The sequence below is a fragment of the Rousettus aegyptiacus genome, unplaced genomic scaffold (assembly GCF_014176215.1).
Source record: "Rousettus aegyptiacus isolate mRouAeg1 unplaced genomic scaffold, mRouAeg1.p scaffold_m13_p_8, whole genome shotgun sequence".
Taxonomy (NCBI): Eukaryota; Metazoa; Chordata; class Mammalia; order Chiroptera; family Pteropodidae; genus Rousettus; species Rousettus aegyptiacus.
In genome coordinates, this window is record NW_023416311.1 from 29,046,131 (window position 1) to 29,074,064 (window position 27,934).

Here is a 27,934-nt window from a genome sequence, read left to right on the forward strand (position 1 = left end):
GATATGTGCTGCTAACATTTAAACCAAAACCAGCAACAGTGTTGGTTGGAGCCAGGGTCAGAGCAGGTAGTGGGTCTATACACCAGGAACTCTGTCAGGTGGGATCCCAAAATCCTTCAGGGTTCTGACATCAGGGCAGATAATTGGTAACACAGGGAAAAATGTACTCCTGATGAATTTATAAGTTTCACTCCTTTCAGAACCAGTACAGCTCATGGATGGAAATCAACGCGAGAAAGGTACCAATGTCTATAACTAATCCATCTGGAGCACAAGATATGAAATGCCATTCTACCCTAACCCCAGCTAGAAAGAGAGTGAGAATAAGCAGAAGGATGTCTGATGAACTGCATGACAAATACTGTAAACTGTTAAATATTTAACAATTGTGAAATTAGACTATCCAGAGACAAGTTGAAAATTGTGCAATATGCTCAAAACTAGCAAATGAGGGAAAATGTACAAACAGGATAGATAGATGGGTATAAGGAGGAATTGTGTGAAATTATGCAACTTGGATCAGTATTAATTTTAAGCCAACCTTCAGAAGGGATCACAGGAAGGAGTGGGGAAAGGGAGAAACATCTCTTGCATGGCTCAGGCTCCCAACTCTGCAGTTCAACAACCCAGCTTAATGGACAGTGGCCTCAGACAATGGCTTTCCCCCGGTATCTGCTCCCAGTCATCCGGAACAAAAACTACATCTCTGAACTTCCTGTATAAACAATTATGACTTCAGGATTAAGTTCTGGCCAGTGGGATATAATCAAAGGGCTGTGAGTGATTTAAAAAAAAGAAAAATGTCCTTAAAGGGAGGAGCAATGCCCTTCTTCAATTCTTCTTCCTTCCTGCTGGCTGGAATGCAGATGTGATAGCTGATGCTCCAGCAGCTATATTACACCATGAAGTTGAAACTACATGCTGAAGATGGTTAAGTAACAAAATTCTGTGTAAAGGAACCTGATCCCTGGCATCCAGGGCAGCTTGCTAACCTTTCATGTCCTACTTCTGGGTCTCTTTTATGTAAGAGGAAAATATATTTCCACTATATTTCATTCAAACAATTACTGTTTGTTTCCTGTCTCACACAGCTGAACTGAATCCTAACCAATAAACAGAGGAAATGAGAATCCTTTTTGTTGGCAGTGGTAGGGCAAGGACTGTAATAGAAGTAGGGCTTCCTTGTGTTGGCAAAAGTGGGAGAAAGACATGCAAGGAAGTAGAAGAGTTCTCTGAATTGGCAGAATTGGTAGTAGAAGAAAGATTGATTCCTGGATAAACAGATATGGTGAAGGAAGAAATGGAAGAATCAAAGACATCCCTGTAGTGATGGCTGTGGAGAGTGGGGTCACAGAGAATGTTTTTGGGCTTACTATATTGGACTATGTAGAGAAAGATATCATGGCTAGATAGGTGAGATCACTTGGTCAACTAAGGATGGGGAGAGTCTCAAGGTAAAAAGAGGAATTGTTCCTGGAAGTTATATCCATTTTCAAGAACAAACTAAAATCCTTGCCCATCTCCCTTCATGGCCAGAGGTGTCCCTGTTAATTCTTGTACCTCCTGACTGCCCGCATTACCTCCTGCTGACCCACATAGCCTGTTGGTTCTCAGGAGGTCAGTTTGGACTGCCTGTGGGGGCACCTAGTAAGGCTTTTCTCCTCATGTGGTCCTCAGACCACTCTCATGCCACTGTCCTGATGAACTGCTAAAAATACAGACTAAGGACTCCACCCAATACCAAATGGATCACCCACTCTAAGTGGCCCCAGTGATCCTGACATAAACTCAAGTCCACCATTTTACACTAGGGAAAACTGAGGCCCAGACAAAAAGTATGACTCTCCAGAGGTCTCACTGCCAATCAGCAGAGCACTGGATGAGAACCCAGGAATTGAGACCTCCAGTAGACCACAATTTACTCCAATGCCCTGTGGATCTCCCAATACCTAAAAACTCTCTGAGATGAAAACACAATCTTCATGGTCTCCATCCTTCTTAACCCCAGGACAAACTGCAGGATGAGGACAAAGATGTCAGCACATCTCCCTGAGGTGCTTGCAACTGCAGAGCCCCAGCCTCCTTCTGTAGCACCTAACTTGCAGGCACAAGGCCTACACGCACTAGACTCCATGCAGACTTGCAGAGTCATCGGACTGGACTTTCAACTGAACCCTCTCTGATCCAGGGTCTGGGGAAGCACATTAGGGGCTCTAGGAGCAGGACACTTTCCTTGGATTCCTACCTACCCCACTTCTGGGCCTGTGGGCCCTTCCTCCCATCGCCCCAGGCCTAGGGAGTGGGGAGGAGAGTATTGACATAAACGGCTACATCTTCTTCCTGGCCCAGACTTTTTAGCATCTTTGGAAACTCCACTTCCCCTTCCCTCTCCTGCTGGCTGACCTTCCGTAGTGTCCCCCCAACCCTACCCCACCCCCAAAAAGAATAAAGTTCTGACTGGCTTCAGAAATCTCCACAATCCGTCTTGCCCTTAACTCCCATGGATCCCTCACAGGAATTGCACTGCTCATGCCACACCCAAGCAGGCAGGAACTGCCCTTGTCCTTGCTCTCCACTCCAACCCCTGCACACACATCTTGGCACCTTTTCTGGCTACATTCATTTACTAAGACCCAGATAAATATAGGGTCTGCCTCCCTGGGAGATTCCAGCCCACCCTAGATATCCTATCCTTGACTCCAGCAGCAGGTCCAGCCTAAGGTCAGCACTGACCTTTCTGAGGCAGTTTCTGCTGGGCCAGCTCCTAGAACATGTCCTGTCCTTTCACCTTCTAAGATATCTAAGATACCACTAGTTCATAACCCTGGGCTGTACTCTGTCCCTGCCCTATTTCCATGGTACATGTCTAGGGACTCTTGATTAGAGAAGTCAGGTGAGGCTATGTGTGGCAAAGCTAGTTTGGGAAAGTGACATAGAGGCAAACTCCCATCACTACAGGCCCAAAATCCCTACAGCCTTAGGCCCTGGACAGGCCTCTGCTCATTCATTCAGTTGGTTTTCATCATTCTAATAATTAATAATTACCAGACTGAGAAATCTGCCTCAGATCCTTTTCTCCTGCAGCTACACCAACTGTCCATTTTCCTGTCCCCTATCCCCAACCTACAGCCCTTATACCAGCTCTTCAGGGAGCTGGACAGCTCTTATACCTGCTCTTCAGGGAGCTGGACTGGGGAAGTGATCTGACCACTGGGAGAGTTTTCAACCAATGGGATCAGGTCGCTGAAGACCGGATGCTGGGAACCTTGGTGTTCAAGCAGGGGATCTGAGGTGCCCGAAGAATGGAACGTGGAAAGCTGGAAATAACCGGAAGAGATGACAAGGGAATAACCTCCGCATCGCCCCTACCCCCATCCCACCCTCCAAGACCGGAGAGGCTGCCTTCTGCGCCACCTGGCGGCTGCAGCCCGCGAACAGAGCGCAGGCTTCGCGGGGCTCCAGGGCCTGGGGAGGCCGGTTCCCGCTCGGCGCGGGCTGGGTGGGGGATGCCCAGCTTGGAGAACCAGGACTGCGCGTCCCAGGGAGAGCCATGTCTCTGGATTCGGGCGGACCCCACAATCCACGCAACACTCAGTACTCGGTGCCCTCCGCCCCTCGCGGCGGTAGACGCAGGACGCAAGAACAGCGGTGCGCTGGCAGCCGCGGGAGCGGGAGCGCGCGCGCCCGCCCCACGCAGAGCCCCGCACCGCCGCGCCGGGCACCGCCACGCGCACGCACGCCCCGGCGCTCGGCAGTGCTGGTAGGTCTTCCACAGAGCGGGACGCCAGCTCGCGAGCCCGACGCCCGGAGAGAAGAGGGCTCCTTGGCGCGGGGCACTTGTGCGGGCACCGCCTCACACTTTTCTACCTTCACCTCAGGCGTGAGGTGCCGCAGCAGGCGCACGTTTCCTTGGGCAAGCCCATGGAGGGCGGGATGTAGGGGTCTATGCGGCCCCGGCCCCTCCGAATTGGCTGGGGGCGCCGGGGCTAGGCCGCACCCAACCTGCTGGCTGCGGCGGCCAATGAGAGCCTGGCCTGGTGATGTCATGCCCCAACTGGACCCTGGTGACGAAGTCCGAGGTCATCCGTCAGGGAACCAGCGCAAACCCACCCGCGAGGGTTCCAGAAGTTTCCACTGAGGCGGCGGAGTGAGGCCTAGCACCGCAGCCTTGCGTGTACCATCACCTTGGCTTTCCTTCTGGGGTGCCCCGGAGTCATTTCCCTTCCCCCACTCCCGTCTCCTTCCTCCTTGGCGGCCCCCTTCATTTTCACTTGTGATCTCATGTTCACATCTTCATTCCCACAGGTGTGCCCTCGTCCCCAAGATTTTACACCAGTGCCACCCGGACCTCTGATGGGGTCCTCAACCACACTTTGGCATGCTAGTCCCCCAATGCCAACCCTGCAGTTTCGTGACCAAGGATGCTCATTTATTCGGCCACCGGCCCCGACCCAGGCTGTCGCCGTATCCAAGTGTGTCCGTCCGTCTGTGAATGTCGGTCACTGTGTTTGTGGCAGTCATTGCATGAGACCGTCCATCGACGTGTGTCTGTCTTCGAGGGATTCTCTCTGTGTCGCTGTGGGTGTCTGCTCCACCGCTGCGAGTCTTTCGGTCGTGTCTGTCCGTCTGTCGGCGTCTGTCACTGGCGTCCGTCTGGGCCCCGGGTTCTCTCTCTGGGTCTCGGTTCCGAGGGAGGGAGGAGAGGAGGTGGCAGCCCAGGGCGGCAGGGAGGGGCGGGGGCGGAGACAGTGGGCGGAGGCGGGGGCTCCGTGCGGCCTGGAGGGGGTGTTTGCGGGGGGCCGGAGGCGGCGGCTGTCAGAGTCAGCTCAGCCTGCGCGGGTGAACGTCCGCCGCCTCCAGCTCCCGGCGCGGCCCGGCCCGGCCGCCTCAGGTGAGTCTCCCGCCCTGCCCAGGACCCTCCCTCGGTCTGCAACCCATTCCGTGTCCGGGGGAAGGTGCGCTCCCGGAGGGATCCAGACCCCCAAACCGGACGCTCACTGTGCCCCTGGACCTGTCCAACGACGAACCCCCGCCGCCCCACGCTCATCTTTAACTCTTCCCTCGCCGCCGCAGACTTACGGTCGCCTTCACGGGAGCCGGCACCCCGCAAAGCTGGCCTTCACCTCAGCTCTCTATTTCCTATGGGGACTCCGGAGCGCCCCTTCCCCTGCTCGTTTCCAAGTCTGGGGCCACTAGAAGACACCCCCTGCTTGGGGCGGAACCCTGGCTGCGCAGGTTCCTAGTCCCTGACTGGGCCTTCTCTGATCCCGCAACCCAGCGCCCCTGCGCAGCGTCCAGCCAAAGCCCCCTCCCAGGCCCAGGCGTCCCCCTCCCGCGGGAACTCCGTCTCTATTTTGAGGGTAGGGGAGGCTCAGCGGAAGCTCCGAGTTATAATTAGCCCCACTAGGGTTTCCTAATTAATCTCAGCACTACCACCACCCCAGCTCAGGGAGCCAGAGGCTGGGCGAGGGGTGACCGCTGCGAGAGGGGGGAGTTCCGACCCAGGGAATTTTGATCCCTTGGCTGGAGATGCCGGAACCGCAGCAGCTGCTGCCTCAAAATAGCGCCCCCGCCCCTGCAGCCGGGAGATCTCCGGAGCTCCGAGAACACAGGCGTCCTGGCTCACCCTTCAGACCTCTCTCTTCAATGCCTGCGAGCCCCCAGACCCACGCCCCAGGTTCCCAGCTTCTGGACTCGGGCGGCGAACGCAGTCCTTTTCTCGGTCTCTACTGCCCCCCACTGGCGGCAGCGTGCGCAGCAGATGGGACGGATTGGGGTCGAGTCCTGGGGTCCAGGGCGGGTGAGCCTGTTCCCTCAAGATAGGCGATGGGGTGCGCAGCTAACGGGCACACCTGGGTGCCAGCGCGCTGTACCAGATAATGGATGAGTTGGGCTAGGAAAGGCAGTGTTGTGGAGGAGGATTTGGGGTGCCCTGGTGCCCTAGGACCTGTGGCTTCCACACCCTGAATGCCCAACCCACCCCCCACCCCCAGAACCCCGGCCAGGGCCAACGCGGGAGAGGCTGCGTGCGCCTTTACGCCACCACACCGGCAGGTCGGCTCCTCCTGTCAGCGAGGGCCCCACCCCTGTCGGGTGGCCTGTAAGTGGACTGCAGCCTCTGGTGCCTGTGCCTGCACTGCTCACAGTGGGCCTAGCCCAGTCTACCCAGCTAAGGGAAAGAGGTGAGGGTAGTGGGCCCTCTGCGGGGCAGGGGAGGGTATTGCTTGGCAGGCCTCATCTCTGTTCCCTACATTTGTCTGTCTGGGTGTATATGTGTCTGTTCTCTGTCCTCTTCTTGTTTGCCCGCGTCCTTGTCTCTGTTTTTCTGTCTCCCTCCCTCCATTTCTCTCCTCCTCTCTGCCAACCTGCCCCGCCTCCTCTGCAGCTCAGCGATAACCCCTGGGCAAGAATGCTACCTAATCTCCTTCCTGGCAGCCTCAAGCCTTCACCCTCTGCCTTTTTTTCTCCCAGCAGCTGCTTGCTTGCCCTGGCAGCCATGAGGCCCCCGTGGTGTCCTCTACACACTCTCTTCCCGACGTCCCCACTCCTTCTCCTCCTCCTCTTCCTCCTGGGAGGAAGGGCGGAGCACCTAGAGGACCCAGAGCTGCTAGTGACGGTGCGTGGGGGCCAGTTGCGGGGCATCCGCCTAACAGCCCCTGGGGGCCCTGTCTCTGCTTTTCTGGGCATCCCCTTCGCAGAGCCACCTGTGGGCCCCCGTCGCTTTCTGCCGCCAGAGCCCAAGCAACCCTGGTCAGGGGTGCTGGATGCCACCACCTTCCAAAGTGTTTGCTACCAATACGTGGACACCTTGTACCCTGGCTTTGAGGGCAGCGAGATGTGGAACCCCAACCGTGAGCTGAGTGAGGACTGCCTCTACCTCAACGTGTGGACACCCTACCCTCGGCCTACATCTCCCACCCCTGTCCTTGTCTGGATCTATGGGGGTGGCTTCTACAGTGGGGCCTCTTCCTTGGACGTTTATGATGGCCGCTTCCTGGCCCAGGCAGAGGGGACTGTGCTGGTATCCATGAACTACCGGGTGGGAGCTTTTGGCTTCCTGGCCCTACCAGGGAGCCGGGAGGCCCCAGGCAATGTAGGTCTCTTGGATCAGAGGCTGGCCCTGCAGTGGGTACAGGAGAATGTGGCAGCCTTTGGGGGGGACCCAATGTCAGTGACTCTGTTTGGGGAAAGTGCAGGTGCTGCCTCCGTGGGTATGCACCTGCTGTCCCCACCTAGCCGGGGCCTGTTCCACAGGGCTGTGCTTCAGAGTGGTGCACCCAATGGCCCCTGGGCCACGGTGGGCATGGGAGAGGCCCGGCGCAGGGCCACACTACTGGCCCGCCTCGTAGGCTGTCCCCCAGGTGGGGCTGGTAGCAATGATACAGAGTTAGTTGCCTGCTTGCGGACACGGCCAGCTCAGGACCTGGTGGACCACGAGTGGCACGTGCTGCCTCAGGAAAGCGTCTTCCGCTTCTCTTTCGTGCCTGTGGTGGATGGAGACTTCCTCAGTGACACTCCTGAGGCCCTCATCAACACTGGAGACTTCCACAACCTGCAGGTGACTAGTGGCTGGAGGGGGTGGAGCTGGTTCTTTTAGGCCTGTTCTCCCACCTGCCCTCTCCCTGGGGACCCTCAAGACCTACTCCAAAAGGCCCAGGCTTCATTTCCCTGAGGGCTTGATCCCAGGGTGGCCAGTGGGACAGAGAGGAAAGGAAATGTGGGTATATTTTCTCCTTCTCTCTATCCCTTCCCAAATTTCGTACTCTCTTCCTCTGTGGTTCTGCGTCTGTAACTGTTCATCTCTCTGGCTCTTTGTCCATCTGTTTCTGTCTACCTGTCTGTCTGTGTCTGCCCCATCCCCACTTCCTCCATCCTGTCCCCCCAGGTGCTGGTGGGTGTGGTGAAGGATGAGGGCTCCTATTTTCTGGTTTACGGGGCCCCAGGCTTCAGCAAAGACAACGAGTCTCTCATCAGCCGGGCCCAGTTCCTGGCCGGGGTGCGGGTCGGGGTCCCCCAGGTGAGTGACCTGGCTGCCGAGGCTGTGGTCCTGCATTACACAGACTGGCTGCACCCTGAGGACCCGGCACGCCTGAGGGAAGCCATGAGTGATGTGGTGGGCGACCACAACGTCGTGTGCCCTGTGGCCCAGCTGGCTGGGCGACTGGCTGCCCAGGGTGCTCGGGTCTATGCCTACATCTTTGAACACCGTGCGTCCACACTCTCCTGGCCCCTCTGGATGGGGGTGCCCCACGGCTACGAGATCGAGTTCATCTTTGGGCTCCCCTTGGAACCCTCGCTAAACTACACCATCGAAGAGAGAGCCTTTGCCCAGCGACTGATGAGATACTGGGCCAACTTCGCCCGCACAGGGTCAGCAGTGCCAAGGGGAGGACGACCTCTGGGAGCCAGGGAGGCAGGGCGCGTACAAACAGAGAGAAACAGAATGAGGGAGACAGAGACAGACAGGAAGGGCGAGAGAGAGGAGGGAAAGTTCACAAAGGAAAGGAGAAAAGGGGGAGAGAGTGAATGACAAAGATAGAGAAAGGAAGACAGAAGGAAGGAAAGCAGAGTGGCAGATCCTGACGAGACAAGGATAGCAGGAGAGGGAAGCGAAGAGATGGATAAGGAGAAACAGAAAAGTTAACATAGTTAGGAGCATGAGCTGTAGAGTCTGATCAGTTGGACCAGTGGTGATTTTATTAGCTGTGGTGCACACACATGCGTGCACACACACAGTTAACCTCAAGAAGGGGACAATCTGATATCACTTGTCTGTTGTCAGAAGTAAACGTAATGTTTGTAGAGATAGGACTGGGCCTGGTTACATAGTAAGGGCTCAGTAAATCAATATTTTAATGAGAGAAACAAAGACAACGATGGAGCAGAAAAACAGAAAGGGAGGACAGAGGGAGGGCAGAAGGAAGGGGAAGACTCCTGACCATGAGGGTAGTGGAGAAGAGGATGAAGAATTAAGTGGTGGCAGTGGAAGGGAGGGGATGGTACTCTTCTTGGAGCAAAAAGGACATGGGGTCTAGAAGCAGCCTGCCTCCTCCTCCTCACCAGCTCCATCCCCAGCTCCCAGAGGGAGGCAGGCTTGCTTGAGGCTAAATCATCCTCTTCCTCCTGCAGGGACCCCAATGACCCCGGGGACCCCAAAGCCCCGAAGTGGCCACCATACACGGGGGCAGCGCAGCAGTATGTGAGCCTGAATCTGCGGCCGCTGGAGGTGAGGCGGGGGCTGCGCGCCCAGGCCTGCGCTTTCTGGAACGGCTTCCTACCCAAATTGCTCAGTGCCACCGGTATGCAGGGGCCGGCGGGCAAGGGGTTGGACAGAGTAGGGGAGAAATGGGGCAGGGAGAGAAAAAGAAGGGAGTGGAAGCCATCCGGGTATAACCCCTCTCTTCTCCCCACCAGCCTCGGAGGCTCCCAGCTCCTGCCCAGGCCCCACCCACGGGAAGGCTGCCCCGAGGCCCAGGCCTGGCCTCCCATTACCCCTCCTCCTCCTCCTCCTCCTCTCCGGGCTTCAGCGGTTGTGACCATGGCCTCTTCCCTCTCCGGCCTCAGGGGGCCCCTCCTCTAAAGAGTGGTCGGACCGCGGAGAAGGGCCCCACTCAGGGATCTCCGACCCAGCGCCCCGTCCCTTCTCAAACCCAGAGACTCAAACTGGACAGGGCGTAGGCAAGGCTGACCTATGAGCCGTCTCAGGGACCCACGCGCCTTTGTTGTTTAAATGGAAATGAAAAAGCCTATTTTCTTTTTTTATAAAATTATTCCTTGGAGCCTGAGCCTGGTGTTGGGAGTAGAGGGAAGAGCCGAGGCTAGATAGTATCTCCTAGTGGGGCTATAACTGTCAACCATTTCTGTCTGTTCTCTTTTCCTCATCAACCAATGGATGCTCCCCTTCTGATCCTTTCTATCCCTGTCTTCCGGTCATTTTCTCCCCCTCCCTTCTCCTTCCCGCCATCCTTGTTCGGCCCGTCTCTACCCTCATCCTCCCTCTGGTCTTGCATCTTTCGAATATTCTCCTAATCCTTTCCACCATCCCACGTTGCCTCCTTTCTCCTTGCATCCTTCTGCACTCACACCCCTCCCCATGTCCATTCCCCAACCTTCCCCACGTCCACCCCCACCCACTTGCCGAACGCCCTGGCCGCAGACACGCTGGACGAGGCGGAGCGCCAGTGGAAGGCCGAGTTCCACCGCTGGAGCTCCTACATGGTGCACTGGAAGAACCAGTTTGACCATTACAGCAAGCAGGATCGCTGCTCAGACCTGTGATCCAGGAGGGACCCCCATGTCCCGCCGCCCTGCCCTCCCCTCCAGGCCCGCTAGTTGTATATACTATTTATCTGAGGGCTGGGATATAACCGGAGCCCTAGACCCTGCCCACCTGGACTTTGCCCGGGGGCTCCCGGTCCTCTGCATGTCTCGGCCGAGCCCCCTCCCCTCACCACTCCCCCGCGGTGCCTTCGCCCCTCTGGGCTGCCAATAAACTGTTATGGCCACAGGCGTGTGCACGACTGGGAAGCGGGGGTTGGGCAGAATGCCTAACCGCTGGAGCTGAGCGATCGGTGGGGTGACGCCTGAGACTGCGGACTAACAATCTGAAAAATATAGGCTACCGGGTGCCCGCCCCAGCAAGGCGGAACGCGCGCCTGCGCAGTGAGCAGGGCGGTGCTGGCTTGGCGGGGCGACGGTGCATTGTGGGAACCCCGCAGATTGGCTCGGTCCCCACAGCCATCCTGCGCTTTCCGCTGGTGCGGGGTTCCCAGCAAGAGTGTAGCCAGAACCTGCGCGACGGTCCTGCCCGCAGCTAACCCAAGATCCCAGCCGAGAGTAAGTGTTGGAATTCGCCCCGTGGCCCCAGGACGCAGCATCTGCCAGCCTTCGGCAACCTCTTCCCTCGCTGACCACCCTGGAGCCGCTTAAGGACGTCCACCTGGGCCTTGCCCCACCCAGACTTGGCCCCGCTCGCCTGGCGGCCCTGTCGGGTCACTATCTCTACTATCACTATGGCTGCGACGGTTTGGACGATCGAGGTTGGGGCTGCGGATACCGCACTCTACAGACGCTGTGCTCGTGGCCGGAGGGCCGGCCCGCCGGCGTACCCAGCCTGGCCGCCATACAGGCGGCACTGGAGGACATGGGCGACAAACCCCCCGGATTCCGGGGTTCCCGGAACTGGATCGGCTGTGTAGAGGCCAGCCTCTGTCTGGACCACTTTGGAGGACCCCAGGGGCGCCTATGCCATGTGCCCCGTGGAGTGGGGCTTCAGGGAGAACTGGAGATGCTTTATTCCCACTTTACAGGGGGTGGGGGGCCTATAATGGTTGGGGGGGATGTAGATGCCCGGTCTAAGGCCTTGCTGGGAGTCTGCCTGGGGCCAGGCACCAAAGCCTACGCCCTGGTATTGGACCCTCACTACTGGGGTGCTCCGAAAAACCCCAGTGAACTACAGGCCACTGGGTGGGTGGGCTGGCAAGAAGTAAGCACAGCCTTTGACCCCAACTCCTTCTACAACCTGTGTTTGACCAGCCATAACTCTGAAAAGCAGCTGTCTACCCTGGACTGAGGCAAAAGTCCCAGAATGGAAAATGTTTCCAGCACCCCTGACCCCCAAACTCCACCTACCCACTCTCGAAGGCAGAGGCTTAGAAGCTGTATGTCAGGCCCTCCAGAAAGTCCCTGCAAAACCTGGTGCCTTCAGCATCAAAGTGGCAAGCCCAGCCAACCACTGCCCCAGCCAATGTTTGGGAAGCTCTTGGGAAATACATATACTATATATTCAGTCAGGAATCGCTGTGGAAGTGCTTTTATTGGCAGTAGGGCTGGATGTACAAAAAAATTCTCAGCTGGATAAGACAAGGCAGTCACAAGTATATAGGTAACAAGAGTGAGGAAAAGTAGATGGCTCAAAAGAAATCCACATCATCTGGAGCATCCAGGTCACGGTATTCCACAATAGCCCGTGGGTCTCCACGGACCATCCTGTGAGATAAAGAGGTAAGATGGAATGAGAGTTGGTCCTAGTTTGAAAAGGGCAAAAAAGTTTGGACAACTTAGCTTATTCTCACCTGTTCCGAGGTTTCCCAGGATAACCTCCCTGGCCTCGGAAGGCATCATAGTTCCCTCGACCAGCACCATAAGGGGCATGGGGATATGGAGGCCCTCCTGTGGGGACTGCAGGGCGGACAGCACCAGCTACAAAGAAGATCAGTGTTGAGCTGAAAATCTATAACTTCACCTATATCTTAGCTTGTTTTCTCCCAGCCCCTCACAATCACCAAGCCCTTTCAAGTCCCTCCTATACTTACCTCCATAACCCAAGATGGGGGGCCGGGGCTGACCATAGGGCATCAGGCCCTGGGGAGTCTGGTGTGGGTAGGGGAGTCCTGGGGTCAGGCCTGGGGGGAGTACAACACAGACAGGGACATGAATTACTGCGGGGGAGAGGGGAGGGAGCAGGGGGCTAGCTTTTAGGAATATGGCCTGAGGTAGGGCAGAAACTTTTCAAGGGTCAACAGAATACAGAACCAGAAACCCTTGAAAAATTGAGATATTATGACAGACTGTCGTGGATCGTATCTTACTCTGAGCAGGGCCAGGTGGCTGAGCTGGCTTGATTTCAGGCAGAGCTGGACGTTTGGCATCAGTGAGAAAGTTGTTAAAAAATGCCACCTCCTTCTTCACTTCTTCAATTTTCTCTGCATGCTTATTGAAAATGTGTTTCCGTACAAACTCAGGGCCCTGGGTGAAAAAAGGAGGATCAGAACAGAGCAAGCAGTTCCTTAACACCCCAATCACCTTCCCCTCCCACTTAATCTGAGTGAGCAGTTTCTTCCCAAGCCTTAAGGCAGATTCCTGGCTCCATCCCCTTTTCCCACCTATCTAAGACACAACTCTAATATCCCAGACCTTGAATTTCTTGCCACTGAGAGGGCAAAGCCACTTATCCTTGCCCAGTTCCTGAGTGTTAGAGGTGACAAATTTTTCCACTTCCTGCTCAGGGTCTTTGCGACCCATCTTCTGGGCCTCTTCCTCTGAAAGCGATTCCCGCACACTCAACAGTGGAGTAAGCTTTTCCTCAAATGTCTTCTGCCACTCTAGTACTGTGGTTTGAGAAGAGATGGCAGGTTGGAGAAGGGAGCAAGAAGCAAGGAATAAAAAAGGAGAATGTTAGAGAAGGTGACAAAGCACTGCTCCAGAGCAGAAATAAAACCAGAGGCAGCTAGGGAGAAAGGAGAATCAAAGGGGACTCAGGCAGGGGAACTCACCTTCTCCGTGACTGATGCGGTTGGGTGGCATGGGCCCCCGAACATGAATGATGCCACAACGGTTGGGCATTTCATCCTCATTGGGGTACTCGCATGTGTTATAATAATCCATGGAATGCACAATGCGCAAATAGAGAAGGAGTTTGTCCAAAACCTAAGAGAAATGAGAAGCCATGAGTTCACCGCACTTGCCCCTTACCACCCCAAGCCAGGTTCTTGTTCATCTCATACTCTGCTCTCACTGGCACCTTGATCAGCTTCTCATCCCGTTCCACGTTGATCTCTGCTGGGTTCCCTTCCTTAGGAGGTTCCTCAGGTGGGGCTCCCCCACTACTTCCCAGCAGCTCCTCCTCCTCAGCACTCACTTCCTCTATCAGGTAGTCAGTTATATTCTTCAAGATTGGATTCTGAGAGGGCAGACTCTGGTTGGGAGGGAGAAGAGAGACAAGTGAGGCAGAGAAAGCCCCTTGGAGTAGGTAGTCCAAGAACTGCTTTTGAAAAAGCAAGGTGAGGGGCCAAGAATTCAAAGCTCACTTTGCCTGTTATTGCTACCTCAGGATTTGTCTTTATGTTTGCATCTGTTCTACCCTAACCCACAAGTAGTAACACCAATCTGTTCTGCTGGAAGCTGGAGATGCTGCCAGGGGTCAGTGCTACAGATCATGTAAGACCAGAGATGCCCACAGCGTATGAGGGGGTATCAGTAGAGATTCACTAACTGTTGGCAGAGGAGGTGTCCCTGGCTCAGAGGCCCAGAGCTGGGTCCTATCATCCAGCGTATGGATCAGCTTGGCTGCCAGCTTGATGTCATTGCGCACTATCTGCTTGTGCTGGGTAATGCCATTGATGTTGCGGACACGACGGGTCAGGTCTCTGTTCACACCAGGACTCAGCTCACACTCCCGGAGCTGGAAGAAACAGAAAGCTTACCGACACTTGCCCAAGAAGCAGCAACTCAAAGAATGGCCCTACTGAGAGCACCAGTGATTAGGCTGTGAGTTCCCCGAGGACATGGACCAGGTATGTTCACCATAACAGTCTCAGGGCCTGGCTCAGAGACAACAGTACACAATTAAAATGAGCAGACTACATGGATGAAATAGGGGGCAGAATGAATGAAGCAATCAACAAACAAAAGGATCAGAGGTGTTTTGAGGAAGGAGAGGGATACTTTCTCTCCCTTAAAACAGTCCCACTCCCAGCACTCACTCTGATATTCTGCAGGTTCCAACAGATCTCTTTGATGTTAACACTGCGGTCAAATGTCACCCAGCCACGACGGAAAAACCTAAACAAGAAAAAATGTCACCATAATTCTGGGGTAGAAGTGATGTTGGCCATTAACCTTCCCCAGCACCTTTTCTCCAACGTATCCAGGGTCGCACTTCTCTCCATTCCTCACCTCCTCTCAGGCTGGGGCTCTGACAGTGCCACACGCATAAAACCTGGATATCGTTTACAAAGCTGGAAAAACAGAGAAAAAGAAACTCCATTTAGTGATTCAAGGATTCACTTCCTCCTTCAGTCCCCATGTCCTTGAATCTATACTTGGACAAGGAAATACTAGCAAAGAAATTAAGAGTAATAGCCTTTGAAAATGAACGGTGCAACCAGAACCAGCCCTTGAAAGCCATGGGCCTGTGGGAAGGAGGCCTCTCTAATCAGAGAAATAGGAATGTATGTCAAAAGCAGTGCCAGATTATCTTCTCCCCGCCTCACACCTCCACCCCTTTAAGGATGGATGGAGCCTGGGTGCCATCCCTGCCCACAATGCTGTTTTTCCTCACTCACAGAAATTATCTCAGCCCGGGAGATGTTGGGTGCGATGTTGCGCATGAAGAGAGAGCAAGTCTTATGCAGGGGCCGGGGTTTACATTCCAGCCCAGGAGTGTCCTTGGGCTTCTCCCTTTCTTCTTCCTTGGGCTTCTCCTTGTCCTTGAGTGCTGCTTCTACACAAGAAGTAGTGGGAGTCGATGAATATTATAGATTTTGGAAGGGAGGATAGAGAAAACTGTCAGCCTCTCATCCCACCCGTCTTTCCCAAAAGGCCATTCTCCCATCCATATCACCGACCTCTCACCTCCCCTCCCCATTCAGCAGGAAAAATGGTCTGAGAGCAAAAACTAAAACCTACCAGCCTCCTCCTTCTCTTCCTCAGCTTGGCCACTCTCAGACTCTGACTCTGACTCGGACACACTGCCTTCATCAAAGCTGTCGTCACCACTATGCTTCCTATTCCGCTTCTTGCTACTCTGTGGGAACCATGGAAAAAGGAAGTAAGTCAGATAACTAGGATCCCAGCCATGACAATGACCCCATGTAAGAGATTCCCTACCTTTTTGGCATCTTTCTCAGAATCTTCTTTCTTCTCCTCCTTGTCCACATCACCCTCAGACTTCTTAGTTTTGTCATCACTGGAACTGTCATTTTCAGCCTACAGACAGAGACAGTCACTGGGATGTCTATCTCCTCATCAACCTTTATCAGAGGGCCCCGCCCACCCTCTACTGCTGAGCCCATAAGTTCACCCCTCCCCATCCCAATACACAACTCTCTAGTTCCAGCTATGAACCCCACCACCGCGGAAACAGCTCCAATCTCCTCCCCTGGCACTCACAGGCAGCACCCAGAAGCCCCAGCACTCAGACCTGTTTGCCATCTTCCTTCTTGTCTTCCTTCTCATTGGCCTTGCGCTCCCCATCCACCGGGCCTGGTCCCATCCGGCCTTCCTCTTTCTTGCTGGGCTCTCCAGGCTTTCCTGGCTGTTCCTCTTCCTCCTCTTGCTCCAGGATGCGTAGATCATTCTCTGTACCTCCTTCCATCTTAATTACAGCTACCAAATAAGGGAGCAGAGATCACAATCCAGGGGCCCTGGCCTTCAGCCTCTGGCTTTTCTATCAACCTACTTCTATTTCCTAACAAAAACCTTGGTCACCAGACATACACTGCCTGCCCTGCCCAACCCCCACTCCAAGTCCACCTACCTGCATCCAGCATCTTAACAATGGCATCAGCTTTGTCTATATCCAAAAGAAGATTATCAAACCAGCCACTCTCCATGAGAGAAAGAAATACTCTCAGTCGGTTTTGCAGGGCCCCCCGAGCCTCCTGCCGACGCTTCCCCACCTCATCTGGGTGGTACTTAGATCGAAACCTATAAAGGAAATGGGGAGGGTAGAGACAAAACAGTCACTGAAGGCCAGGGCCGGGACATGGGGAGGGGCCCAGGAAAATCAGGGCTTAGCCCCCATCCTCTAACACCCACAAAAGATCATAAAAGCAGAGGAACTTGGGAGAGGGATACACTAGAACCACCCAAACCCACAGAGGAACCAGTTTATTGTCTGATTAGATTTGGGGAAGAGCCAGGAACTAAGAGCCCTGGATTTGTGAAGAATAATGACTATGGGGGTGGGGGTGGGGCAGAGTTGAAGAGGCAAACTGATTGCCCTAAATCTCTGGGAATCACTAACTTAAAGTGTAGTTTCCCAAAGCTTCTTAGAGGAAGGCTAAGGGAACAGTAGGCCCCAAAAAACCTCCCTCTCCTTGCCAACCCCAAACTAGAGTCATTAAAAAGACTGCTCCCACCAACTCCCTCCATCCATAGGTGAAAGACAGAAGGAAACCTGAAATGCACCAGATAGGAAAAGCCAAAAAAGGGCAGGACACCTTTCTTCCCAGCATGGGGAAGATAAGCAGATGGTGAACAGACAGGGAAAGACCAAAGGGAAAACTTGAAGTGCCCTTATAACCTCACATACTGCCCACAGGAAGAGTAAGAGTAGAGGGGTGGAGGATTAGGGTGGAGGATGAAAAAAAAACATTTAAAATAGAACCTTGGGAGAAGGGGCAGGGGGAGGGGGGCAGGAAATTAGACATGAGAAAAAGTATGAGAAACTCCCAGGTAGAAAACAAAGGGAACAACTGAAGACCAGACAGAGCAACTGGGGGGCGGGGAGGGAACAGGGGACCAGAGAAAGGTGTTAGGGAGCAAGAACAAAAACAGGGAGAGAAAGGTACATGAGAGGAGATAAAGAGAAAGAAAAAAGGGACAGTAAAAGACAGAACAGAACCACAAGTTGAGCGTAAGAGAAAAGGAAAGCCGCAGGCATCACCTCCAGGATCTTTACCTTGGCCGCTTGGTCAAACAGAGCTCAAGATTTAACTAGCGCGCCCAGGGCCCATGCTGGCAGGTGGGCCACCGGCTGGCTCCTGGCTGGGGTGTCCCGGCCCGGATGCCCCACCCCCGCGGGACTCCGCGGTGGGGGCCCTGACTGACTAACTGCCTGAGTAATCACATTCAGCTAAACTGCTGCATTGTGCACAGCAGTGCCCTGCCTGTCTGCCTGGCCGGGGCAGCGCGGCTCAGCCCAGGGGCTCATGTATGGGCTGGGTATGGTGGGGGTGGAGGTGGGTTTGCTCCGAGCTCCGTCGATGAGCGGGTGTAGTTCCCAGTTCTGGCTCTTTTCAAGGAGGAGGAGCAGAAAGAGGGTGAGGAGGAGGAGGAGGAGCAGGAAGGGGGGAAAAGATGGTTGATTAAAATTAAAACATCCACAAAAAAGAAAAAAATTAAAATTCTTTTTCTGTCAAACGACCCTGAGATCTTTGCTTTTCTTGTCTGAATTCATTCGTTGCTTTTGGGAGGATGCCACAGCCACACAGGGTCCCGACGATCAGGGATGACAATGACCCAAATCCAGCAAGTGGGAAACAGTCTGTCTGCTGCCCCAAGGGAACGGGTGGCTCTGGCCAAGTGCCTGGAGGTGTCCACTGACTGAGGACAGTGGGGAAGGGAGATGGGTAGGGGGCCGTGGCAGATGCTGAAGTGAGGAGGAGAACCCATCAGCCAGTGCTATTGCACTTCCCACCCCCCACCCTGCAGGAAGTTCTGGATTGGGGAAAATGGGAAAAGGACAGGACTGCAGGCTCCACTGGCGGGGCCAGGGGATACATGCTAGGGAAAAGATAACAGGAAAGTAGGGGCACTCACCACTCCTCATCCTTATGAGCCAGGAAGAAATCCTGCATCTGCTGTCTTCGAAAATCCAGCTTGTAGTCATTATAGCGCTTAACTGCCTCTGTCTCATCCACAGAGTCATCCAACGAAAGGAGAAATTCCTTGAACGTCTTCATCACCGGTGGTGGAACACCCAAGTCAATCTCTGCTATGCTGCCCAGCCTGGGGGGTAGGGGGGGATCCAGTCAGGAAGTCTTGGTTGTGGGGGAAAGGGGCAGGCAAGGTAGACAGGTACCCCCTTCCCTTTGCCCACATGGACATCACCCTAGGCACCAATTGCTACCACCCCCACAGGCACTACCTCTGTGTGCCTCAGTTCCTACAACAGTCTTCAGCAACCCCAATCCATTCCCCAAGCCCACCAACTCCCTTCTCCCAAGAACTGTAGGACCCTAGATCTTTTACCTGGCCTGGATAGGCAGAACATGATGCTGCATGATGTGGACGTCTGGGTGGCCCCAGGGCTGAGGGGGGCCATAAGTTGGGCCCCCACCACCCCCAGCATAGGGCATCTCATAGCCACTGTGGTATGGGTCAGAGCTGTGCTCATCCCTGAGGGTGGGGGACACAAAAGTCAGACAGAGGACAGAATCATCTCTCCAGAGCAAGAAGGAGGATAGGACAGAGGAAGGGAACATATGGAATGTTGTCTCTCACCCAAGGGTTTAAAGGGACAAAAAAAGATGGGTTTATGAACGTTTAAGAAAAGGAAATTACAAAGGAAGTTCTCAGCGAAGTGAGGGAAGACAAAAACTTGCCATCTCACCAGTCTCGCCTCATGCGTTTCTGCGGGGGGCTGAGCTCATGGCGGGGAGGAGAGAAGCGCTCTCGCCGATTCCGGTCATAGTCACGATATTCACCCCGACTGCGGCGCTCCCGGCCACGGTCCCACTCTCTGGGATAAGAAGAAGTAATAATAAATAAGACACAGTTGGATACCACAAGGTCAAACTCCTGGACAGGCGCTTTCTATCATATCTGAGACACCAGACTAAAAGCATAAAATTATAAAACTACTCTCTCAACAGAAAAAGACTATTGCCTACTTTCATCACTTCAGCCATTGCCCAAAAACTGAGAGCTCTCAATTCTATTTCCTCCAGCCTGGGTTTTTCCTGAGTGCCAGACCAACATTCACAATCCCCTACTAGAAAGCCATTGTCACCTCAAATTCAACATGTCAGAATTCAGCCCATTATTTCCACCACTATGGGCCCAAACTTGCTTCCCTCCTTCTGTTTTCTGTGCTTGGTATTCCAATATAGCACCCTGTATCCAGTTGTCAAGTGTCACCCTCACCACTACTTTGTTATTGGCTTGTTAATCCTCTGCCTCAAAACCTATCAAAGCTGCCCTCTTCCTTGTCATCCCCTGATTGAGAAATTTCTCCTCTGAGTGCAGCACTGGTTCTGCTTACCTGCCTCTGGTCCTCCCCCTTTTCTACATCAAAGTAATATTTCTCAAACACAAATCTGATCATGCTATGCCCTTGCCAGTACAGAACACTGTTCAAAATCTTGGTTTCTGGCTGTCACTTCAGACTCTCCATCATCAGTCACCAGCTACTCCCATCCTCATCTTAACAAAAAAAAATTTTTTTTAATCCTCTGCTCTAACCTGGTGATTTTGCAAACTTTTTGGCCTTACACTCTTAAAAATTATTGAAGATTAAAAAATTTTTGTTTATGTGAGTTATAACTATCAATCTTTAATGTTTTCAAAATAAAAAAATTTATGTATTCACTTTGAATGTATATATTAACATAAACTATGTATTTTTATGAAAAACGGCTATTAAAAAAAATTTAGTCAGAAAAGTAGCACTGTCTTTACATTTACAAATCTTTTCAAGGTCTGGCTTAATAGAGACAACTAGATTTTCATGTTTGCTTCTATATTCAATCTGTTGTGATAATTTGTTTGGTTGAAAAATATGAAGAAAATCTGGCCTCACACTGATCTAAAGATGGAAAAAGGAATACTTTAATATGGCCTTTTCATATAACTGGGAATGTTCTTTGACACCACCTAAAACTTGACGAGACGTAGTTTCTTAAAGGCTGGATGCAATATTGAATCTGAAACCACATTAATGATCATTTTGTGCTGTGCTACATTAACATCCATTGTTCTATTTTACTCTTTGAGAGAATCTTGACACATTTCAGTACATAACATAAAAATGTCATATTTATTAATATCACTATCTCCACAGAAAAGTCTTTTAGCGGGGAGCTGTCAAGCTCACACTGGTGGATATAAGTTTTCCAAAATTTTAGTTAATACTGGAAAGTTCCGCTTCTTCATTGGCAACAAAACTGACAATTTTCCTTGATATAACAGGTTCTCTTAGTTTGTTTTCAAGAAAAATGTCTGCCAAATATCCAAATATGAATTTGGGAAGAGAGCCATTTCCCCCGCCCTGCCCCCCACAGGAACACACACTGTTATTCACCTGACAACTCAATTCCGCAAATGCTCTTCCTGGAGATAACCACTGTACCCCCTACATGCAACAAAACTTTATGCATACTTCCCATTTGTCATGTATATTAAAAAGATGTATATTCAAGATCCAATTTAATATAACTTTAAAGTTCTACCACTTCAGCAAGGACATTAAGCAAAACTGGCTTTTTTTCTGTTTGGCGTCACTGCCTTGATTTGTGCTAAGGCTCCAGAAGTTTTACCCCACAATGACTACAGCACCATCAGTGCAAATGTAAATACTATCAAAAACAGTTGTAACCTCACGCACATCCACCCCAGGGTCTGCGGACCACATTTTAAGAACCACTACTCTAAAAACCTAGAATATGTGTTCTTTGAATTATATCCACAACTCAAAGATGTTCAAACCACCTATGTCTGGGGATTTCCTACTCATCTTTCCAAGTCGTGCTAAGGGTCACTTTCCTGTAGCTCTCAGAGACAAACCACTCCTCCCTTGAAAGGTCTGTTCCCTCAAAACTTACCATTTTTATGATGACCTCTTATATATACTCATTGACAGCATACACCCCAATCTATTCTGCCCCCCTTATCTATCTTCAGAATTCAGAACACCTTTTTCTTTTTTCTTAGAAAATACCAAGGAAAACAAACTGCCACAGTCTCCACAGTGAAGCGATACAGCGACTTACAGACTGATTTACTAAATTCATTTTCAAAACCGTATTGAATGAATAATAAATGGTCTCACAAAGTCACCACAAACCTTTTTCTGATGTTTCCAAATCGAGCCAGTACCATCTGCTCACTGATTAGAAATTCGTAACACCCCTTATATTAAATTTTCCACAGTTCCTCTTAACCTTACCTTATTTGAAACCACATTAGATGTTTGTTAATCGAAACACCATATCTACAATTAAAAATATTCTAAAAAACTAATCAGTAGCTGAATCAAACCTAACCCCATCGCTGTCAAACCCAATCATCACTGTCCAAAAACTTTGATTTTAGGCAAGATAAATTACAAGAAATGTAATCATATTATACCAGGGAATTGATCTGACCACCTCACCGATTAAGTCAATTCTATATTACCTTAAAACCAACCTTTTTGAAGTATAACTTACAAACAATAAAGTACACACATTTTAAGTGAATTCATATTCTTTGTCCCTACTCAAACTCTTGGCTCTATTGCTTTCATCTTCCAGATAATTCAAAAATCTTTGGCCAACAGCAAAGAGGTTAAAATGAACCCCATAAAACGGTCAGGTATGGGCGATTTCACATGCTTTGCCCTAATAAAATTGCAAAGGAAACCTAACAAAATGAAACGGAGGACAAAACTGAGGAAAAGTGTCTTACCGGTCATTCCAATCGTCCCCTCGACGTCTTTCATCTCTTTCCCGCGAACGGTCATAGTCGCTGCGCTCTCTTCTAAACTTGTCCCTGCGCCTTCTATCGTACTCGTCGTCACTGTCACCCATGACGCGGTCTGAAGAGGCCTAGAGCCTGGACAGGGGTGGTCAGGGTATATTGAACAATGACGAGAGGAGGAAAAGATCGCCCCTCTGGAACTGCACAACCACTTCCCCACGTAAAGGCCAGCCTTCTGCAGTCTCCGCCATCCCGTGCCCTCTTCCCTAACGACTGGATGGCCTCGATACGCCGCTCGTCCCGAGGGGTCTCCCGCCCACGCCCGTGAGACCCGGGGGCCTTTCCCTCCCGACCGCCCTAGCCAGGGCTCTTAAGGCCCCTCCCCTCCCCCACCTGGAAGGAGTCGCAGCCGTTAGTCTCGAGCTCCGGCTAGCTAGTTCTCAAGGATACCTAGGCCCGCCCCTTCCCTCCGGCGCGCGATGAAAACGACGGAGAGGGTGAGAGAAACAAGAGGCTCTAAGCTATGGGGCCGAGACGCGAAGAAAGGGGGACAGCGGAGGACGGGCAGTCGGCGCGCGCCACTCGCGTAGCGCCTGCGTCACTCGCTGAACGGCGCCTCGAACTACAAACTACTCCCCGCGCCGCTCCAACTAGAACTAAACCAATGAAGGCCGGGAGCACCGGGGGATGATGGGAAGGGATAGGGAACTCAGAAGTCTCGCGACTTTACGGGACGAGAACTACGCGACAGAGAGAAACCACGGAGGCCGGGCTGGACCAAGCGCGGCCTGGGGAAGGCGGTGGAGTTTTCTGTATGTAAAAGAGAACTTCCTCGGGCCTAGGCCAAAGGTCGCACTTACCCGGAAGTGTCCGGTTCTGAACCAGTTCCCATTTAGCTGTTATACCCCACCACTTTGCTTTCGGCCCTTCGAACCTCATCCAGCGTAGCTCCTTGCGCAGGGCAGGGGTTTGGGGAGTGCGGCCGTTTAGCGGGATCGAGCAACCATTTTAAAACCTCTACCACCATTTTGTGCTCCCACAGGGGAACCAGCCTTTATGGATACCTCGGTAAAACGCAACCTGCAAAACCCATTGTTCCTGCTTTTCTTCTCAAAGGCACCCCCTCCTCTTTTAAGCAAAACTGGCAGATGTCATCCTCAACCAGTTCTTTGATGAGGTAGGTTGTAGGTTAAGGTCTTGCTCAACAGGCAGTATCTGGCTTAACCCATATTAAATGCACCACCACCCCGAGATAACACCAAGTCCTTGATAGTTGAGTTGACTGTGAAGACTTAGTAGGAAATGCTCCCTTTCTGGAGCACGATGCAACCTTGGTCCCAAGAGAGAGGAGGAGTGTCTTTAAGTCAAACTACATAAAAAGGGTATATACATTCACCCCTTGGGGGTGGGGTAGATTGGTATCCACAGAGGATTGGTTCCAGGATTCCTGGGGATACCACAATCTTCGGATGCTCCAGTCTTTTATATAAAGTGGTGCAGCGTTTGCATGTAAATTACACACATCCTACTGTGCACTTTAAATCTATATATTGCTTGTAATACCCAATACAATGTAAATGCTATGTAAGTAGTTGATACACTGTACTGCTTAGGGACTAATGACAAGGAAAAAAGTGCACATGTTAATTACCAAGTACAACCATGGTAGGTCTAACTACATAGTACATGTTAGCCAAATGTAACTTTTCCTGAAATTTTCTGTCTGTTGATTGAACGCAGGAGAGAGAGGGCCAACTGTGGTAGAGTTGCAAAAATTCGGCCAGGATTAAGAAGACCAAAGTTCTGCCACTTGGGAACCATGCAACTTGGAAAGTCATGTCTCAGCTAAAAATGCAGACAGTCACAATAGTTGTTTTTGTGTGGGGTTGCTGTGAGAATCAGATGAGACAACAGATTTAAGTGTTAAGTAAACTCTTGGGAGATTATTATTACATGATTGGAGGAAGAGGAAACAGCATTTGGTGACAAAGTCGTAAAGGTGGATGTCAGAGAAGGTGGTTGATGAAAAGGGAGAATGCAGCAGATGCTTCTGGGAAAACTCAGCAGTCAGTGGTGACCGTGGCTGAGAGCTCCTGGATGCGCCAGGCACTGCAGGCCTTGCACAAGATGTGTCCATCCAGTGGGTAGCAGCCCTGACACTCACCCTCAGAGGAGAGCAGCAGCCCACACTCCTGTTAGAAAGAAGCAACAACTTTCCATCAGGCCCAGACCCCTGGGTTGTACCATACCTGACATCCCCAGACTTCAAGAATCCCTTTAACCCCTTGCCCAGGCCCCCTAACCTCACACTTGTAACAACCGATGTGAAAACTGCGATCCAGAGCAACAATTCGCACAGTCTCCTCCTGACCTGGCTCAGGCATGATGGCTCCACCACACACTGAGCAACGTGGGGCAAACTTCCTGGGGTAGAAGGGAACCAAGGAGGTTGTCAAGCCCCAGAGTTGGAGGGGACCAACAGTGGAGCCCAGAAAAAGTGGGATATAGGAAGGAATGGAAGCGGTCAGAGGTATGGTCTTGGATCTCAGGGAAGAAAGAGATGTTAGCAAGAACAAGGCATGGCAAGAGTGAGAAACAGGAGAGGTTGGAACTGAAAATGAGGAAGATAAGAAAGGCCAGACATACTGAGATAAAATTGGGGACCCAGCCTGACCTGTGGAAGTCCTCGATGCAGTGAATCTGGCTAGTGGCATCTACTGTGAACGGGATGCCGTCAAGGCCACGGTGGCATACCACACAAGTGAAGCAGCTAGGGTGGTAGGCTTTCCCCATAGCCCGCAGGATCCGGTCCAAGATGGGTTGAGAGCATGTGGAACACTTCTCCAAAGTGGCCTGTTGGGAGAGAGGACAGGAAAGTCAGGGGCTGGGGAAGTCCACGGCAGCCCTACAGGCATCCTGCCACCCTACCTAACTATTTCACTTTCTGCATATGATTTAGTGAAAGGTGCCGTTGAACAGCTCTTAGTGTGAATTCCAGCACTGTAGCTTCCCAGACAAGTTATTTAACTTCTATGAACTTCAGTTTTCTTCAGGAATTAGTAATCTCTGCTTCACAGCATGTTGCAGGAATTTAACATACTCCCTAAACTCTAAAACAAATGCCTCAAATTTGTAAGAGTGTGTTGGCCTTCCCTTCCAGCAGCCAGTATTTAGCTACCTAATTCATCCCTTCTTATGTATCAGTTTTAGTCCCCCAGCTCTTTGGGACTTGGACATCTAGTTCCCATCTTGGATGGAAGCCATCTGCCTCCTCTGCAGACTCTACTGCCCAGCCCCAACCACTTACCACATAGCAGCTCTCACAATACGCCCTCCTATCCACGGCATAGAAATGTTGGCCCCGAAGCTGAGCCCGGCACGTAGAACACACAAAGCAGCCAACATGAAAGATGCGGTCCAGGGCCACAACCCCTGCTCCATCCCCAACCACGTCTTCTCCGCAGCCACCACACCGGCCTGGGGACAGAAAGGGACAGTCAACCTGCATAGCCCAGGAAGCCAAATCCACTGTCCCTCTGACTCCAGCCTCCCACCCTTTCCATCCACCCTGATTCAGCTCACCAAAGTACTCCCCATTGGGTGGGTGGCTCATGTCGTACACCAGCTTCTTGGTAAGCCTCTCAAGCTCCTCCTCAGGAGGCTGGCTCAGGGAAACCTGAGAGGTGAGAATCAAGGGTTAGGCTCTACCTCTAGCTCTCGATGCTGTCAAATACCAGAGAGTAACAGATAATTCCACACAAAAAGTTCTCTGGAGAATAGCTCAGGGTCCAGGGGCAGGCCTCAAACCAATGTGCCACTCCAGTCCCCTCCCTCCTACATTTCCTGACCTGCCCCACACCCCCAAGGGGTCCGGAGCTCTGACAACCCACACTTCTGACAATCAGGACTTAAACATCACTCCCTACCCCACCCAATTAGTGTCCAGTTGTCTGAGGGCCCCATATCCCAGTACGAAGGGCTTACCTGAGGCCCATACCCGCCTCCTCTTCCTCCTCCTGCAGGGCTGGAGACCCCAGCAGTCTCCAATTTACCCCCAGGCCCTGGTTCTCGGTGGCTCCTATAGCCAGCCCCCCAGACTTCACCTCGGCCTGGGAGAGGAAAGGGGCCCAAAAGGGGCCCAGAGGCCTGAGAGGCCCCTTGCCTGGGGGGACCACAGCCTCTCACTGGCTGTGCCACCTTCACTTGCACAGGGAAGGCAGGGCCAGCGGGTGTGCTGGCTGTAGCATAGGAGGCTGGAGTGGGGCCCCCATAGTGGGATGCTGGAAGCAGAGGAGGAACACCCCCTCCGTTCCGCTTCAGGGAGCCTGAGCCAGGGCGGTAGGCAGGGGGCTGAGGAGGCTCATAAGCCTGGGGAGAAATACAGATAAAAAAGGAGTGCACATGCCTGTTACAGTATACACACAGCCATGGAAACCTCCCCTCACCCCATGTGTGAGGCCACCAGGTAAGGTCTGGTTTTTGATAAGGGTCCACCCTTGAGTGGCCGACAACCCAGTAAGCTCTAGTGGCCCAGCTTCTGTGTGTGCATCACTTACATAGAGGGGGAGGGTAGGTGGGAGTATGCTGGCTGGACAAAGAAGAGACTAGGCCCGGGGAAAGGAGGCAGGGGACAAGGAGCAGGGGGTACAAGAGCAGGTTAGGAAGGATACCTGCCGGTCAGGCCGCTGAGGGGTGTGACCACGACCCCCATCCAGCTCAGCCAGTATGCTGGTCAGGGAATCTATCTCAGCATCCAGACTTCCTGGTCTCAAGCCCCCCCTGTCTGGGGGAAGACCCTGAGAATAGAGCGAATGCAGGGAGAATGCAAATCATATGGCCTCATCTCCTGCCCTGGGTGCCCCCCCCCCCCAATCCCGGTTCTCACCTGCGAGCCCTGGGGTGCTCCATGGCAACCCACCCAGGCTGGCCCCCGATCCTCTGGTCCCCCTGGGGCCTGGTAACACTGCTCAGATGGGAGGGGGCAAAAATTGACCCTGGGGTGGGGCTGGAGTGCTGGGGTAAGGGAAAAGAGTGAAGGTAGGGATGGGGAAGGAGACAAGGGTGACACTTGTGGAGTCCCCCCTCTCCGGTTTTTCTTCTCCCCTTCCCCTTGCCGCCCCGCCCCCGCACCTGGGATCCGAGAATGAGGCAGGGGGCAGGGAGAGCAGAGATAGGGTAAGGGCGGCTGGATCCAGCCTGGCTGACAGGAGTAGGCTCCACGGGAGGCAGGAGCGAGCGGTGGCCTACTCCACCACGCTGGGGCTACCTTACCCGCTCCGTGGGCTGGCGGCGGCCCCAGGGTGCCTCGGGGGTGAGCTCGCCCCAGAGAGACTCTGGCAGGCTCAGGCTGCTTCGGGGGGAGCCAGGTGGGCCCCGACATGGCCTAGAATGGGGGACTCGGGACAGCAGTTAGAATCCCACGGCACCCCAGAACTCAGGCCTTGACCCCTTCTTCCGTCACACACCTCGTTTTGGAAAGAAACTCCAGGAAAGAAACTTTCTGGCTTTTTTCCCTTTCCTCTCCAATTTGGGGGACGGCCACGCCCCCGGTGACATCACCACATTCCTGGGGGAGGGTCACGTGGCCCCCTAGGCCCTAAACCGAGTTCCTCCCGTTCCTCCCCCGAGTCGGCCTCCTCCTGCCCCTGAGCAGGGAGGGCTTTCCACGGAAGCCCCAGTCTGAAGGGCCGGGAGCAGCCTCCATCTCTCTTTCCCTCAGGCCGGCGCCCCAAGTCCTACACGTGGCCCCTTCGCTGTTGGGGCATTCCAGCACTTTCTCCCCATACAGATCTCTCCCTCTTCCTGTCCCACC

The 27,934-nt window shown here is 52.9% G+C and overlaps 4 protein-coding genes across 21 annotated transcripts; 2 read left to right on the plus strand and 2 right to left on the minus strand.

Annotated features, from left to right (window-relative positions):
- The first annotated feature begins 3,791 nt into the window (after nt 1-3,791).
- On the plus strand, nt 3,792-10,454 carry ACHE (acetylcholinesterase (Cartwright blood group)). 9 transcript variants are annotated; one of them, XM_016124762.2, is made up of 6 exons: nt 3,792-4,472; nt 4,914-6,182; nt 6,472-7,558; nt 7,886-8,370; nt 9,130-9,299; nt 9,415-10,454. In XM_016124762.2, exons 2-6 carry the CDS (start codon nt 5,968-5,970, stop codon nt 9,534-9,536), a joined length of 2,079 nt encoding a protein of 692 aa, XP_015980248.2. In that variant the 5' UTR covers nt 3,792-4,472; nt 4,914-5,967; the 3' UTR covers nt 9,537-10,454. The 9 variants fall into 9 exon arrangements, with proteins under 9 accessions (XP_015980248.2, XP_015980249.2, XP_015980241.2 ...); XM_016124763.2 differs by having other exon boundaries at nt 10,157-10,454; XM_016124755.2 differs by having other exon boundaries at nt 3,792-4,174; nt 4,306-4,472; nt 9,130-10,454.
- A 388-nt stretch (nt 10,455-10,842) lies between these two features.
- On the plus strand, nt 10,843-11,796 carry UFSP1 (UFM1 specific peptidase 1 (inactive)). The gene has a single exon (XM_016124773.2). The coding sequence runs from the start codon at nt 11,144-11,146 to the stop codon at nt 11,570-11,572; it is 429 nt and encodes a 142-aa protein (XP_015980259.1). The 5' UTR covers nt 10,843-11,143; the 3' UTR covers nt 11,573-11,796.
- On the minus strand, nt 11,797-22,950 carry SRRT (serrate, RNA effector molecule). Of its 6 annotated transcripts, none has more exons than XM_036225568.1 (20): nt 22,516-22,950; nt 22,111-22,250; nt 19,058-19,186; nt 18,697-18,843; nt 18,265-18,453; nt 16,259-16,428; nt 15,923-16,107; nt 15,610-15,708; nt 15,409-15,526; nt 15,066-15,223; nt 14,677-14,738; nt 14,484-14,562; nt 13,994-14,182; nt 13,523-13,696; nt 13,275-13,428; nt 12,916-13,109; nt 12,591-12,747; nt 12,315-12,404; nt 12,075-12,201; nt 11,797-11,988 (listed from the first exon to the last, which is right to left on the minus strand). In XM_036225568.1, the coding sequence occupies exons 2-20, from the start codon at nt 22,230-22,232 to the stop codon at nt 11,913-11,915; spliced, it is 2,619 nt and encodes an 872-aa protein (XP_036081461.1). In that variant the 5' UTR covers nt 22,233-22,250; nt 22,516-22,950; the 3' UTR covers nt 11,797-11,912. The 6 variants fall into 6 exon arrangements, with proteins under 6 accessions (XP_036081461.1, XP_015980237.1, XP_036081460.1 ...); XM_016124751.2 differs by having other exon boundaries at nt 12,315-12,416; nt 22,111-22,257; nt 22,573-22,949; XM_036225567.1 differs by having other exon boundaries at nt 12,315-12,416; nt 22,516-22,949.
- Nucleotides 22,951-23,116: 166 nt separating this feature from the next.
- TRIP6 (thyroid hormone receptor interactor 6) lies at nt 23,117-27,896 on the minus strand. 5 transcript variants are annotated; one of them, XM_016124771.2, is made up of 9 exons: nt 27,394-27,879; nt 27,008-27,135; nt 26,793-26,918; nt 26,107-26,490; nt 25,705-25,798; nt 25,430-25,599; nt 24,797-24,975; nt 24,426-24,546; nt 24,038-24,314 (listed from the first exon to the last, which is right to left on the minus strand). In XM_016124771.2, exons 1-9 carry the CDS (start codon nt 27,500-27,502, stop codon nt 24,183-24,185), a joined length of 1,443 nt encoding a protein of 480 aa, XP_015980257.1. In that variant the 5' UTR covers nt 27,503-27,879; the 3' UTR covers nt 24,038-24,182. The 5 variants fall into 5 exon arrangements, 4 of the variants coding, with proteins under 4 accessions (XP_015980256.1, XP_015980254.1, XP_015980257.1 ...); XM_016124770.2 differs by lacking the exon at nt 24,426-24,546 and having other exon boundaries at nt 23,117-24,314; nt 27,394-27,886; XR_004952469.1 differs by having other exon boundaries at nt 24,172-24,314; nt 24,426-24,975; nt 27,394-27,886.
- Nucleotides 27,897-27,934: the final 38 nt, after the last annotated feature.

Coding starts and splice junctions, on each gene's coding strand:
- ACHE (XM_016124755.2), top strand. CDS start 5,968: ATGCCCAACCCACCCCCCACCCCCAGAACCCCGGCCAGGGCCAACGCG. Junction 7,559..7,885: donor GAGACTTCCACAACCTGCAG/GTGACTAGTGGC, acceptor CTGTCCCCCCAG/GTGCTGGTGGGTGTGGTGAA. Junction 8,371..9,129: donor GCCAACTTCGCCCGCACAGG/GTCAGCAGTGCC, acceptor TTCCTCCTGCAG/GGACCCCAATGACCCCGGGG.
- UFSP1 (XM_016124773.2), top strand. CDS start 11,144: ATGGGCGACAAACCCCCCGGATTCCGGGGTTCCCGGAACTGGATCGGC.
- SRRT (XM_016124751.2), bottom strand. CDS start 22,232: ATGGGTGACAGTGACGACGAGTACGATAGAAGGCGCAGGGACAAGTTT. Junction 18,454..18,696: donor GTTCTGCCTATCCAGGCCAG/GTAAAAGATCTA, acceptor CCTACCCCCCAG/GCTGGGCAGCATAGCAGAGA. Junction 12,202..12,314: donor CCCCATCTTGGGTTATGGAG/GTAAGTATAGGA, acceptor TCTTCTTTGTAG/CTGGTGCTGTCCGCCCTGCA.
- TRIP6 (XM_016124768.2), bottom strand. CDS start 27,502: ATGTCGGGGCCCACCTGGCTCCCCCCGAAGCAGCCTGAGCCTGCCAGA. Junction 25,799..26,106: donor GAGGCGGGTATGGGCCTCAG/GTAAGCCCTTCG, acceptor CTCACCTCTCAG/GTTTCCCTGAGCCAGCCTCC. Junction 25,600..25,704: donor ACCCAATGGGGAGTACTTTG/GTGAGCTGAATC, acceptor TTCTGTCCCCAG/GCCGGTGTGGTGGCTGCGGA.